Raw genomic sequence first — 16,326 nt, 5'->3', positions numbered from 1 at the left:
TAAAGTACAAAAAGTGTCCTTCATACGTAGAATGTATGCATGTTCTACATGACCAAAATATTTTCATTGAGCTGAAAGAACTATACCTCTTGGCCAGCATTGTGCATTACAATATGTCCTTAATGCCCCACCTAGTTTAAGACGGAAAGGAGATTCATAAGATTCACATGAGTTAATATGACTGCATGGTGTTATTGCTGTGATTCACATGAGTTAATATGACTGCATGGTGTTATTGCTGTGATTCACATGAGTTAATATGACTGCATGGTGTTATTGCTGTGATTCACATGAGTTAATATGACTGCATGGTGTTATTGCTGTGATTCACATGAGTTAATATGACTGCATGGTGTTATTGCTGTGATTCACATGAGTTAATATGACTGCATGGTGTTATTGCTGTGATTCACATGAGTTAATATGACTGCATGGTGTTATTGCTGTGATTCACATGAGTTAATATGACTGCATGGTGTTATTGCTGTGATTCACATGAGTTAATATGACTGCATGGTGTTATTGCTGTGATTCACATGAGTTAATATGACTGCATGGTGTTATTGCTGTGATTCACATGAGTTAATATAACTGCATGGTGTTATTGCTGTGATTCACATGAGTTAATATGACTGCATGGTGTTATTGCTGTGATTCACATGAGTTAATATGACTGCATGGTGTTATTGCTGTGATTCACATGAGTTAATATGACTGCATGGTGTTATTGCTGTGTCATGCTAGTGTTACTGGAGTGGAGGCCCTGCTGATGTGTGTGTGGGGAAGCAGCATGTTTGTCATGGTGTGGTTCTCTAGTACAGTAATACACAGCTGAGTCCTCAGTCTGGAAGTTCAGGTTGTGTAAAAAAAACTGTGTTAGTGGAGGTGTCTTCCCCCAAAAAAGTCTTTGAAATGATCAAAATCCAAATATTCAAAAGAATACATTGCATGAAATATGCCAAACTAAATGATTTGTCTCACACAAAGGTAGCATGACCATTTCACTAGACATTTAGCTTATGTCAGGTTGTGTGTTAGTGTTATTAAATCAATTGAGCTGTATGGAGAAGGAGCTCTTTAGGTCTCCAGTACATTACATTAACACACAGCTTTGATTGGGATTTTTCATTAGTTTAACTGTCTTAAAGATTTAGAGACATTTTACTGTAAATATTCCAAATTTCATTTTCTTTCAATGGTGAAATGTCACAGTGATTTTAACATCCAATCCTCAACAGCACAATCATTATAGGGTTTCATGGAGATGAGTATTTAAGTTCTCCTCAAACTCACTCTAATTCTATTTGCTGGCTTCTATGCAGCCATGATTTGGTGTGAAACTATGTATCAGTTAGGGGGCTGAAGAGGAGAGCTGAGAGACTAGACTGCCCTCTGGAGGCTCAAGAAGGAACAACAAGGAGATGCTGTGTAGGCAAAAACTATTAAAATATATTTCTTGCCATGTGGCCGCAATATGAAATTTTCTAACTGATTTGTATCCATTCAACATTAACAGTTGAAATATAATAGGCTTACATTGCACTAGGATACTCTAAGGAGGTATTTACAACTTTTGATAATATTTTAAAATAAAAAAGCATAATGTATACTATTAAATAATCTGAGAAATAGGGCCTGCTTAATTGGGACTGTATGCTTCTATTTTGTGTTATTGTTCAATGTGGTAATAGATGAGATGAGAAATAGATGAGATTTCCCTGAATGATGTTGAGTTGAAGTGTTTTTGTACAGCCTGGCCATTGCATTCAGTCACTGTGGCTGTCGGGCACAGTAGTACACAGCTGTGTCTTCACTCTTCAGGCTGTTCATCTGTAGGTACAGCTGGCTGCTGGAATCCTGTCTGGAGATGGTGAATCTCCCCTGGACTGACTGGGAGTAGCGAATAGGGGAGCTACTAGTGCCAATGGTTGCAATCCATTCCAGCCCTTTCCCAGGAGCTTGTCTGATCCAAGCCATCCAGTTGCCACTAAATGAGAACCCAGAGGCTGTACAGGTCAGTCTGTGAGATCCTCCAGGATTAATGACCACAGGCTCAGATTCAGTCAGTGTCTGACCCCCCACACCTACAAAACAATGAGAGATAAAAGACAATCTCAAAACCGGATTTTTGAAACATCCAAGATGAAGGGAAGCATGGATCAAGGGTAGGCTCACCTGTTAGACAGACAGCCAGTAAGAGGAGCTGTGTCACATCCATGGCTGAATGGTACACGGTGTCAAAATGATCTGTTTTTCAAACTTGCTTCACACACAGATATATGGAAAGAGGTGATTTTTGTGTTTTGCATTGGCCACTCCTATTTGGACTGATGAAACACCACCAGAGATTAAATGGCCAATATCAACATGAAGGTGCTCTTGGTTAATGACTCCAGTGTTTCTGTTTACTTTGTTCATTTGATTAAATCTATTTGATGAGAGGTGTCGTCATCTCAGATCACTAGACATGCATGACACATTTAAGACCATGGTAAATAATGGAAGATTTTGAATCAACAAACTGTCTTTTTTTCATGACATTTTGAATTTTGATTGAAAGAAACAGAAAGAAAAAATAAGAAAATGAAGTTACCAAATGGAATATAGAGATCAAATTGAAAAAGGGGTGAAGCCAGCGATAAAGGTGTGATTAAAAGCACTAAATGGGCAGAGCCAGGCCGAAGTTACCAGTAAAATATGAACAATATCACGTTAATATAATTTTCATTCAGATTTTATATTGTTATTTCTTAAAGACAATAGATGGTAAGTTTGCCATGACTGCCCATATCAATGTTGAAGTCATATAACATAATGTGTCTATATACTAAATATTACATTTTAAATCATTAACAACATTATGATATACAGTGTTCTATCCCCTTATCTGGCTTTAGTCCACTTGTGTAAATGCTATTAAAGTGAGGCACATATACTCTGGATTTAAATCATGGGAATATCATTAAATTATAGGTGGTCTTTTATTTTAAACAAAACTCGGGGCAGTCCACTTTTAAATTGGTAGACAATGAGTAAGAACTGGAATAATAAATAATATGGGTTGTAGATGGGGGTACATTTACATTTAAAATGTCTTAAAATGTATGTTGGCAAATGTTGGCATCTTTTTATGTTAGATTTCTATGTCTGGTGTGTTATGTGTGGGAGGTTTTGGTACAGCATTGTAGCTTATTGTAATGCCGTGGGTAACGAGCACAGTAATACACAGCTGTGTCTTCAGTCTGCAGATTGTGTCCCCGTAGATCCACTGTGTTACTGGAGGTGTGTCTGGAGACACTGAACTTGTTTTTCAGGGCATTATTTTCATATTTGGTATCCTCATAGAGGAGTGTGTTGATCCAAACGAGGGGTTTCCCTGCTGCCTGACGAATCCATGCTGTTCCAAAGTAGCTGCCATCTGTAATAGATGCCCCAGTCACTTTGCAGGTGATTGTCAGAGACTCTCCTGGCTTTACAGTCATGGAGCTGGGATGGGTGTGTTCAATAGCACAATCTACCCCTGTAAAACATCACATAGTTTTAAACAAATATAATCCATACAAATAAAAGAAGCTCCAATTCCTTCTGAATAAATCAGTAACCAGTAACACCAATGAAACGAAATACAAGAATCAGAGCTGAAATTGCTTTTGAATGAATAAATAAAGTCAACCCCTGTGAAAAAAAAAGAAAAAAAAAAACTAAAAAGTTTAACCACTTACACCAATGGAACTGAAATATAAGAATCTGTTCTCAGATTGTTTTTGAATGAATAAATAAAGACCCACATGTCACCAGCACTAACACCAACAGCCAACACGTTTGTGTTGAGGATGATGTGACTGCCATGGCTCGAGTGTGCTCCATGATCTGATGAGGAAATAAAAGTCACACAGCAGTATTTCTACATGAAGGTTGGCAGTATTTGCATCCAGAGGAACATCTATCTGTGAAAGGGGAGCAGTGTTGGTATCATCTATCCAGTATATTAAATATCCTATTCCTATCCTAAATGCTGCGCTGATCACATTTTAACAACATGAGGAGCAAATATGGCTGATCAGTTTCAATAGTTTTTATAACTAATTCCTACAAAATAATTCCTACATTCCTACAGGCTAATAACGAAGAGCTCATTCACTGCTGTCTCACACCTACACCTAGGTACTGACTATATCCGTCATAGCTGTTAGAGAACAGTAACAGCACCTCATATTTACTGGATGAACACTGTTCTTACTTTAATGATGAAGCTAGTTCAGCAATGCTGAGACAGAATCCTCACTGATGGTAAATTACTGACACAGCCTTCAAGAAATGTGAAATAGGACACAGTTTATTATGCCTGAGTTCCAAACAGTTTTGTGTACAAATGGGTTTGACAATGACAGGAGATTTTAGGCGTTACTGTTGTGAACAGCATGTCAAACTACCGTAGGATCACACTGCCACCTAGTGACCGTTTGTGTCATTTCTCACCACAGAAGCCTTTATGACAGAAATGTTTTTTTGTCATTGTCATTGAATTTACAGTAAGGTGGGCTTTTCTTTTAAACATAATTGGGGCTGTTCACTTTGTAGAGTAAGGACTGGGATGAGATAAATGGGTTGTAGAGGGGTGTATGAATGTATGAATGTATGACGTACAGTACATGCCATAAATCATCATCATGAGAATTAAGAAAATTATCCATGCAAAAAAGGAAGGGATCTGTAGTATGACCCTCTGGGTGCCCCGTACCTGTGGCTGTATAAACGTCTATGTGTGTTGTGATTAAAACAGTTCAGTAAATATGCTAGCAGGCTAAAGATATGCCGTTGTCCGAACTAATTTGTAATGCCAATTACTACAGTGTGTAACTTTTTATTAGGTTATTAGGTGCCACTTAGTCTGCATATGTACAAGATCATGCTTCACTTTTCAACCTTGTGCTTGGAGTGAGCCCGATTGGGTCCATGAAAAGCGCCATACAATTTGATAGTATTATTATTATTAGTAGTAGCCTATCATTAGTGTTCATCTGCGACGGTCACTGACTAAATGCATTCAGCATGTTATTCAGCAATCATAAATACTTCACTTACTTCAGTGGGGGTTAAAGTTGGCACCAGATGACCACCAGGTCACCAATACCATGGCGGACAAATTAAACTAAACATAAATAGTTCAATACATTTTAAACTAAAGAGAGTAAGTAAGTAAGACTTTATTTATATAGTACATTTCGTACAAGAGTTGCAGTTCAAAGTGCTTTAGAGGGCAATTAAGAACAGCAGATATAATTAACTAAAACAGTCAAAGAGTCAGAAATTCTTTCAAAAACGATATATTATTTCAGGTCACAATCAATAAAAACGTAAAAGCTTATGTATACCTGGCTATCACACAGACAGGCTGCTCGTCCTAGGATAAAGAGTCTCTATTTCTTTTAAGGCGGTTCCAGGAAAATCCAAAAATGAGACCGCATTCATTAGTTACACATCTAACAAGACCGTTCTACCTTAAATCTTAAGCGGTGTAAAGATGCAGGCCCCTTTTAAAAGTGAATTAAACAAAACAGTAGGCACTCAAAACCACAATAATCAGAGCTATATCATTTTTTTATTTATTTTTTTAAGGTACAGGCAAAAATGCAAACAAAACTATGCTCGAAAAGCTATAAGCAAAACCTAAATCCGGGCAAGCCAGCAGACAGGCGTAGCATGCCTAGCACACTCACTAGAGGTGGAGGGTTGACGACTTTGAAAGTTGCCTAGAGGCAGAGAGCGGTATTGCAGACAGATAGAGATTCATAGCTTGCAACATATTGAAAACTAGCCTGACGATGTCATACTCATAATTCTAGTCAGAATATGAGTCTGAGACCGGACAATTGGGCTGTGATTATGGGGCGTGTTTCAACGAACCAGGAAAGAAAATTCCTCTTCGCTGAATTGGATACCTAGAACCAATCAGCGCAACGTAGTATTACCATCTGACAGATTAAACTTTTACCTGCTCCCGTAGGAAGGACGGCAAAAACATCTTTTCAATCGACAAATGCCTTGATCGCGTTTCTCTGTTCCTCTTTCAAAATGAATGCGCTGTCAATATCTGCTGAGATATGCCTGCTCACGTTACTTAATTAGCACTCAAGGCTAGAAGCTACCATTAGTTTCGATGATTTTTTTGGCCAACGCGTTAGCATAACCGATCAATAATGGTCTAGAGTGCTTTAGTTAGGACCTAAAATCCTCGGCAACACTCGTTTTGCGTATACACAACTAACCGAGTCAATGTAGACATAAAAAAGTCGTGTAGATAGCTTAAATCATATAAAATATGTCCCACTAAGCTCCCGAGACGGCGCCATCTTTGTTCGATGTATATTCCGGTATCTTCTATCTATATCTGTCCATCAACGTATAAAGCCCGCCCTTACAATTTGATTGGTTTAGATTGCGTTTCAACCTTTTTGAAACGTTAAATCTCTCCCAACTAACTCGATTCCAGACTGAATCTCCCAGACCAAAAATTTTGTGGGCGGAGTTCAGGCTGGTATCCAGGCTAATTGAAAACAATTACTGATTACTACTGACTAACTAATTCATTTTTTGGAGCTGTGAACTTGTGTCACCAATCCAGTATATAAGGAGAACTGCATAATGGAGATGTATAATGAAGCATGACGCAAGCAGTTGAATGTTATTTTGAGTAAAATATGCTTTATTGATCATTATGATTATATAAGACACAGATTTCTGGAAAGTACAACCAAATATACCCTCATGTAGTGACAGGATCACTTCAGGATATTTGAAGTCTCTGGATACTGTTGTTTAAAATGTACACAATAGATGTGTAAATCCATATGAACCAAACTGGAACTAAATAACAGAACAGAAGCACAGCATGATTATGACTGTTCTAATTACGGATGTGTTAGTTAGAAGATCAGAAAATAATTAGAGGGTGCGTAATGATTAAGTAATTAAGCTGCAGTGCTTGGCCAGCAGGGCTGCCTCTGTGGAAGAGCAGTGCTCATTCAGTGCAGTCATTGGGGCAGTCATAGATGTTGCCATTCTTCAGGATGATCCAGAGATGGCCCAGATCATAGGACACATGCTTCACCTGTCCACTGTAGAGCTGAATGTGGGTCCAGCCGGTACCTTCAGGTTTAAGGGCAGACGTGGAAGCCCTGCAATGGAGACATTTCACTTCTAGTCATGAAGTAACAATTTATAGTTGAGAGTAAAATGTATCACAATTATGAAATTATGAAAAAATACTTTCTATCTTGCACCTTTTGCTAAAAAAATGCAAAGGTGCATCTACCATAGAGAAGAACTCGTAAAGACAAACCTGTGGTACACATGCCCTGCAGAATTCACTCCATAGACGGATCCGTCACTTCCCACCTCGATCATAGACAGGCCTCCTGAAATGTGATGCCAGTGTCCGTCCCCCTCACAATTAGAGGAGCTCACCCCCTAGAGGACCCAACAAAGGCTGATCAGCAAAATCAATAAATGTATTGATCAGTAATTATTCCTCAGACAGACCAGCCCAGCATTACCTTCTTCACATAGATTTGATCACCACTGTTAACACCCCAGCAGCTATAAGGACCACAGCTGTAGTACTTCAGGCCGCCAGGTATCTGGCGCCAGTTCATAGCACTATTGCTTCTACTGTAGCCAACTGTGTTCTCCTTTGGAAGACAAAAGATGGCATCTGCAGGATTGGCTCCTGCCACAAACTGGTCTCCACCAGCATCAATCTGCTTCAAGAGCCCTGATCCAGAACAAAAACAATACCTTATGATTGCTCATGATCCCATATGAAAAAAAACTATTGGAATAACACTTGTCATGTACAACAATGGCACAACACATCTGGGAAAGAGCTTTCACATACATTTCACACAGAAATGGTACAAGGTCCTTCACCGTGCAAAGTAGTTCATATACAAAACATTGTTTTTTCTGATACCGTATCTGAAAGGGTCCATAATTATGCATGTTAACACACTGTTATTATATATACTTTATCTAAATGAAAATATATGAATTTGACAATCTTTCTGCATAAGGGTTGGCATCATCAACTAGACACACATTATTTTAAAAAGATAAACATTTCAGTTAAATCATACCAGCACATTCCCTATGGAATCATACAGGTGCCCATTGAGGACGAGACATATTGCACTTTTATCCGTCTAAAAATGACTACATGCCAACCTTAATTATTAGTGTAGTTATTCTTACCAGGTACTTCCACCCAGTCAGTCCCAACAAGTTTAAAGATGTGATTCGCTCTGTTGACTCCCCACACTCCTGCAGGTCCTACGGTGACATGCTTCAGTTTGCCTGGCAACTGTGTCCATGACGATCCGAACCTTGTGTAGATGTTGTCGTCTTTGTTGACCCCGAACAGTTGTCCAACACCTGCATCAATCTGCACCAGGGCACCAGGGACCAATGTACAGCTAAACGCTGCATGACAACAACAACAAAATAAAAACTTTAATGGGTTGGTGGTGGTGGTGGGGGGGGGGGGGGGGTAGGGGGGTTGTCAGACCGATCAGGGAAAGATGGAAAACATGCACAGGATTGAGGAACAGTCAGAGATGAACTTACCCACACAAGAAGTCGGCAGCAGACAGTGCAGGGCAAAGAGGAGTGTTGCGATGCGGAGAGGCATGGCTTACTCAGTGACTCTAACTGACAAGTAAGTCTCTAGGAGGAGAGATGAGCAGATTTTTATACCAACCAACGTTCGTCACGACTATGACAGAAGGGGAGTAAAACTATGCGGAAAGTAGAGGCCTCACCTCCTCACCTCAAGTACTGGCAGTTTAAGCAGATTTTCTGCATCAACCCATCTGACACCCTTGAATGACTTTGAATGTTCTGACTTAGTTTCCGAGTAACTCTTCCTGGTCCCTGTGCCAGTTTCACCGTCAAGGAAGTATTAATGTATTTCTTGTCTTCAGGGCAGATCAATGTGAGGTGTTTTTGATACATTTTGACAGCTTAGAACGTCCTTTTAAACAAAAGTATCAAACTGACTGACAAAGGGATACTAATATGAAATACACAATATTGGGAAACCACAATCAGAACCATTTTTAAAATTCTTGTAAAATGTTTACTCTTAATGCCCCTTCCAGACTAGATGTGAACATTTTATTTTATAATAGTGAAGTTACTCATGTGAGTATTTTGTGTACCGTTCACACAATACTGCTTACTGCTAGGTATGCTGAAGCCCATATCCTAGTGAGTTACACTGTGGACCTTTTAAGACGGCTTCATTCTCTTTCTCTTACCTCACAGCTTTTGTTATAGTGTTGTATTGCAATGTAAGATGATTTCTGTGTTATGTTTTGGTCCATTTGAATGGTCTCAGCAGGGACGTGCACAGGAGTGGGCTAAGGTTGCTTGGGCAACTTCCTGTTTGCCCTCCTCGACTGAAGTTGCCCCTCCGAAGGAAATATATATATTTGCGATCAGGGGACGGGGGCGTGGCAGCGGTGGTGACAAAAATGAATATGTTGCCCCTTTTTTCGAGGGCAGAGCAACTGCCCTTCAAAATTCCTGTGCACGTCCCTGGGTCTCAGTGTGAGTGGTAAAGTGGTCTCAGTCCTGCAGTGGGATATATCAGTTTCTAAACCTGATTGTTCAAATCCTTGATTGTGATTGGCTAAAAGCCAGTCACTATACTGCACAACAAGTTAGTTTGTTTAGTGCTTTCACTGTTCAATTCCTTTTCCCATTTGGCCTTAATCCAGCTTTCCTCACAGACCCAGTCAGATGTATTTTGAGGAATTTTAAATGTTTCATCTGTGGATAATTTAGAGGGTGATATGAATGATTCAAATGGACTGAAACAATACATGTGAAATATACAGTAGCATTGGGAAACACTTGTTTCATGACCTCAGAATTACATCATCTGTTTAAATTCACAACCTGAATGTGTGAATGTGTGTGAGTGTGTGTTTGTGCATACACGTGAAACAAAACAAGCCTCTCTCTTGTGTTAGACATTTTTTTGTCTTGTGGGAGCCAGAACTATGTCAGAATTGAGGAGGTAGAAGAGTTCACCTACCTAGGCAGCATTGTTGACAAACATGACCTAGAAAAGCAGCTTGAGCACAATTTAGCGTCTCTTCTGCTCAAGATGCAGACTGTATTAAACATACCAGATAGTATATTATATTGACCTCTATGGTGTCCCTCCCCATCACACCCCTCTATGGTGTCCCCATCACACCCCTCTATGGTGCCCCTCCCCATCACACCCCGCTATGGTGTCCCCATCACACCCCTCTATGGTGTCCCCATCACACCCCTCTATGGTGCCCCTCCCCATCACACCCCTCTATGGTGTCCCCATCACACCCCTCTATGGTGCCCCTCCCCATCACACCCCTCTATGGTGTCCCTCCCCATCACACCCCTCTATGGTGTCCCCATCACACCCCTCTATGGTGCCCCTCCCCATCACACCCCTCTATGGTGTCCCCATCACACCCCTCTATGGTGCCCCTCCCCATCACACCCCTCTATGGTGTCCCTCCCCATCACACCCCTCTATGGTGTCCCCATCACACCCCTCTATGGTGCCCCCATCGAACCCCTCTATGGTGTCCCCATCACACCCCTCTATGGTGTCCCTCCCCATCACACCCCTCTATGGTGTCCCTCCCCATCACACCCCTCTATGGTGTCCCCATCACACCCCTCTATGGTGCCCCCATCGAACCCCTCTATGGTGTCCCCATCACACCCCTCTATGGTGTCCCTCCCCATCGAACCCCTCTATGGTGTCCCCATCACACCCCTCTATGGTGTCCCTCCCCATCACACCCCTCTATGGTGCCCCCATCGAACCCCTCTATGGTGTCCCCATCACACCCCTCTATGGTGCCCCCATCACACCCCTCTATGGTGTCCCCATCACACCCCTCTATGGTGTCCCTCCCCATCACACCCCTCTATGGTGTCCCTCCCCATCACACCCCTCTATGGTGTCCCTCCCCATCACACCCCTCTATGGTGTCCCTCCCCATCACACCCCTCTATGGTGTCCCCATCACACCCCTCTATGGTGTCTCTCCCCATCACACCCCTCTATGGTGTCCCTCCCCATCACACCCCTCTATGGTGTCCCTCCCCATCACACCCCTCTATGGTGTCCCCATCACACCCCTCTATGGTGTCCCCATCACACCCCTCTATGGTGTCCCCATCACACCCCTCTATGGTGCCCCCATCACACCCCTCTATGGTGTCCCCATCACACCCCTCTATGGTGTCCCCATCACACCCCTCTATGGTGTCCCTCCCCATCACACCCCTCTATGGTGTCCCCATCACACCCCTCTATGGTGCCCCTCCCCATCACACCCCTCTATGGTGTCCCTCCCCATCACACCCCTCTATGGTGTCCCCATCACACCCCTCTATGGTGTCCCCATCACACCCCTCTCTATGGTGTCCCTCCCAGATGAACTTACCCACACATGAAGTCGGCAGCAGACAGTGCAGGGCAAAGAGGAGTGTTGCGATGCGGAGAGGCATGGCTCACTCAGTGACTCTAACTGACAAGTAAGTCTCTAGGAGGAGAGATGAGCAGATTTTTATACCAACCAACGTTCGTCACGACTATGACAGAAGGGGAGTAAAACTATGCGGAAAGTAGAGGCCTCATCTCCTCACCTCAAGTACTGGCAGTTTAAGCAGATTTTCTGCATCAACCCATCTGTCACCCTTGAATGACTTTGAATGTTCTGACTTAGTTTCCGAGTAACTCTTCCTGGTCCCTGTGCCAGTTTCACCGTCAAGGAAGTATTAATGTATTTCTTGTCTTCAGGGCAGATCAATGTGAGGTGTTTTTGATACATTTTGACAGCTTAGAACGTCCTTTTAAACAAAAGTATCAAACTGACTGACAAAGGGATACTAATATGAAATACACAATATTGGGAAACCACAATCAGAACCATTTTTAAAATTCTTGTAAAATGTTTACTCTTAATGCCCCTTCCAGACTAGATGTAAACATTTTATTTTATAATAGTGAAGTTACTCATGTGAGTATTTTGTGTACCGTTCACACAATACTGCTTACTGCTAGGTATGCTGAAGCCCATATCCTAGTGAGTTACACTGTGGACCTTTTAAGACGGCTTCATTCTCTTTCTCTTACCTCATAGCTTTTGTTATAGTGTTGTATTGCAATGTAAGATGATTTCTGTGTTATGTTTTGGTCCATTTGAATGGTCTCAGCAGGGACGTGCACAGGAGTGGGCTAAGGTTGCTTGGGCAACTTCCTGTTTGCCCTCCTCGACTGAAGTTGCCCCTCCGAAGGAAATATATATATTTGCGATCAGGGGACGGGGGCGTGGCAGCGGTGGTGACAAAAATGAATATGTTGCCCCTTTTTTCAAGGGCAGAGCAACTGCCCTTCAAAATTCCTGTGCACGTCCCTGGGTCTCAGTGTGAGTGGTAAAGTGGTCTCAGTCCTGCAGTGGGATATATCAGTTTCTAAACCTGATTGTTCAAATCCTTGATTGTGATTGGCTAAAAGCCGTTGTAAAATCCAGCATTACCTTACAATTTGACCTGATTACATTCCATATTACTGCGCAGCGAATGGCAAGGCATTCATATAGCGCATTTCATACCCAGTGTTCCATCTGGCTGTTGCGTTGCTTCAAGGGTTGCGTGGCAACGATTTATTTAGGAACTATAATTTTTAGTGGCGGAAGAATGACGGTTTATCATTAAACTGTTGTTTCTTAAATTATATTGTCTTTAATTATGAAACCATACCAAATATGTGTAGTAACAGGTTTAGAAAAGCAATAAGCCCCGCGAGTCCGTGCTTTGCGCTGATTTTAGAACAGGTAAGGGGGTTTAACGGCACTCCGCTTCGCGTCGTGCCTAACAACTCCCTTACCTGTTCTAAAATCAGCGCAAAGCACGGACTCTTGGGGCTTATTGCTTAATTCAACATAGATCTCTGAAACATGGGGATTCTGGTCTCTGTGGGCTGCAGGTATCCAAATCAAGATAACGGTGCACAGTACGGGCACGCCTCTGATGACCTCACGACAAGTCATCCCACTTTTGACACCATTTGTAGTGAGGGAGAGAGAGTAGTCATCCCAGCCAGACTTAAACCCAAGTCTACAGGGTGCTAAACCTGCACTCTGCACTCTAAAGCTGCACTCTGACCGCAACGCCAAAGAGCCAGGCTCATTGATATGCCAATAAAAAAGGTGCTGTCTTGACTGCGTTTTTGTCCGTGTCCAACTGAAAAGCCCAGATCATCATGTGTGCAAGGCATGCCACCGGTCAAACCAGATCAAGCGCACCGATTTGCGAATGAGTATTTATTAAAACACAATATTTCTATTTCGTATTCCGTTCACACAGTACTGCTTACTGCTGAGTATGCTGAAGCCAATATCCCAGTGTATCCCAGAGTTACACTGTGGACCTTTAAGACAGCTTCTTCTCTTTGTCACACTTCACAGCTTTTGTCACAGGCATGATCATTATACTGCACAACAGTTCTTTGGAGATTTTTATTTGTTTATTTTTTATATCTCAATGTATTTCTTCCTCTGCAACATTATTCCTCAGTTGGCCTGAACAAGGATCTCCGATCTTCTGATCGTGTTTGTGTCCTAGTTCACTTTGCCAATAGTCTAGTAGCCTTAGGGCCAACACCATAATAATCATATTCCACTAATCTGAGTTTTTTTCTCCATTTCTCCTCTCGAAAATATTGTCTATTTCTCCTTTATTGACATTTACTGTATTTCCTGACGAAGTGCAAGAGGTAGTCCCCAACAACAGGCCAATACACACACCCAAAACCAACCAAGACAGTTACAGATGGGGTTGTGTATGTGCAGACCTGCTGGTTGTGTATAATCGCATATGTATGTTTTGTGTTCGTCATGTATTTGTGTGTGTTGTATGCTTCCATCTTGTGGCTAAATATGAGAACTGCAGCCCTCACAGAGGCTTCTGCCCCGCCCCATCCATCTCTCTCCCTACTCTCCTCTCTCTCTACCATCCTCTCCTTTCCCCTCTCTCTCCCCTCCCTCCTCTCTCTCTCCATCTCTCTCTACTCTCTTCCCTCGTCTCTCTATCTCCACCTCTCTCTCGCTCTACTCTTCTCCCTCCCCTCTCTCTCCCTCGATCTCTCTCTCTATTCTCCTCTCTCCATCTCTCTCTGCCTCCTCTCCTCCCTCCTCTCTCAGCTCTCTTCCCTCCTCTCTTTTGCTGATGTCATCAGCATCTCTGAAGCTCGCTACCCTCTCCTCCGCCAACTCTGCACCCCGGCCATGTTGTTTTTGCTGTGGTGATTCAACCCCCCCCCTCCCCCCCTCCCTCACACACACACACACACACACACTCTGACGTTGCGTACCAGGCCCCCCCTGGGTCTGTCAGCAAGGACGCTGGGAGCCAGGCACAGACACACACTCTCCCACTCTCACACACACACACATGCGCACGCGCGCGCGGTCACACAGAGACACAGACACGAGCACACAGGAGGGACTAGAGAGAAGCAGAGGAGCAAGGGAGCGGTGTGCTGAAGCGCAGCAGGCCCCCAACAGAGAGCACCGACTGGGGAACAGACCGCAGACAAGCCCAGGTAAGACGGCCATCCCCCCCAAACAGCTGGCCAGGACTGGATCTAGGGTACATTTGTTCCTGTTCTGGGTCGGATGATTTAGTGTCGGGGCAGATGCCCAGGCTGATGGATGGTGTACAGTGTATGTGTGTGTTGTGTTTGATATTTATTTGATATGTTAGTTTGTGATTTTGTCCATTTGTGTCTTGTGTGTGTGTGTGTGTGTGTGTGTGTGTAGCCTGCATGATGTGTGAGATGTGTGATGGGGAAGAGAATGAATATGCGCTGCGGTGTGTGTGTGTGTCAGGGCTGTGGCCTGCCCTAGATGGCCATCTTGGCTATATTTCTTCTGGTAAACAGTAGATATGACGCTACGCCAGTCGCCAGATGTGTTTGGCCTAGCGGCTCAAAACGCCTTTTCCCTCCGCAGGCTATGAGATTACACGAGAGGATGATGCTGCACTAACCAGGAGACGAGCGCATTAGGGTTAGTGTTCGATGCTTCGGTTTATGATTAAATATAATTGTCTTAAATAGACGATTACATGTAAACGCGGTTATTATACACAAAACCATCGTAAAGATGAACGACGTTTTACTGCAGGGATACATGTGATGGCGCGTTGTTTACATTGCGGTGGTCTAAATAGCCTATGTTACCACGGTAAACTACGGGATCAGCATCCTACTGGAAATAAATTGCAAGACGATTGATACGGATGTGTTGTATATTTTCTACGCTTTATGGACCAGCTCTATGGACAAGCCATATTCCGAATGAACGTGTGTGTTGGGTGTGATGGTTGGCTGTCACGGTCCTATTTTCAGTAGAAAAGGGTATGTCGGCGCCATCGTGTTTACGTAGTGCGCACTCCATTCATTTCTGAGTCGGGATCTTCAACATCACTCTATGTAGTCGCGATGTCACGAACCCTGATGTCTTCATGCGTATCTGGATATTCAAATGTGTGTGTCAACCGTTAAGCTAACAGCAGTAGCCGTCAAACGCATGAAGACGAACGGGCTCATAGAGTATTGTTTTGCCAGCTGATGAAGCGCGCTCCCGCTGCCCAGTACATGCTCGTCACAGCAGAGGCGCGTTCTAGCTGACACCTGCCGGCGTAGAGACGCAAGGCAATTGCGCTGGGATGTGAAAGGCTCTGATGAGGCTAAATATATTGTATTGACTAAATGACGTGATCTACAGTGCAGGACGAACTATTCTAATGTGCTGTTTTTACTCACACTGTGAAATTGAAAGGGGCTATTGCTGTTTTAATCCTCAATGTTGTCTCTTGATATTTATTTTTTACATTGATTCAGTTCAGTTCACGTACAGCGGCACACATATACAGAGAGAGAGAGAGAGAGAAAGAGAGAGACTCTGCATAGTCAGTTTAAACGGAGGCCCTGTGTATGGATGTGCCACGGTGTGGCTGACAGAGAAACTCGGCAAACAAAGAGAGTGCTGTCCAGGCAGGCAGGCGTTTGTGTCCCCGGGTGTATGCACAGCACAGACATAGCGGCTGGAGAGGAAATCAGACAAGCGGCACTGAGATTGTCACCACAACACCATGTGGCACGTGAGCATGTGCAGACTAACCATATCGTGCCGGTCTGAGTCTACATCGGGCAGTATTCATTCTGTTGCTTTGCATCTTCTCCCTGTCTAGACAGAC

General features: G+C 43.1%; 1 protein-coding gene across 1 annotated transcript; it reads right to left on the bottom strand.

The window, feature by feature from the left end:
* Window positions 1-7,021: 7,021 nt before the first annotated feature.
* Window positions 7,022-8,686, bottom strand: LOC308377719 (fish-egg lectin-like; the record flags this gene model as incomplete). The annotated part of the gene is made up of 5 exons (XM_080854458.1): window positions 7,022-7,178; window positions 7,343-7,470; window positions 7,557-7,774; window positions 8,251-8,478; window positions 8,623-8,686. 5 exons carry the CDS (start codon window positions 8,684-8,686, stop codon window positions 7,022-7,024), a joined length of 795 nt encoding a protein of 264 aa, XP_080710584.1.
* Between the last annotated feature and the right edge of the window lie 7,640 nt (window positions 8,687-16,326).

Source organism: Sprattus sprattus (genome assembly GCF_963457725.1).
Source record: "Sprattus sprattus genome assembly, chromosome: 16".
NCBI classification, from domain to species: Eukaryota; Metazoa; Chordata; class Actinopteri; order Clupeiformes; family Clupeidae; genus Sprattus; species Sprattus sprattus.
This window is presented reverse-complemented; position numbering and strand designations above follow the sequence as displayed.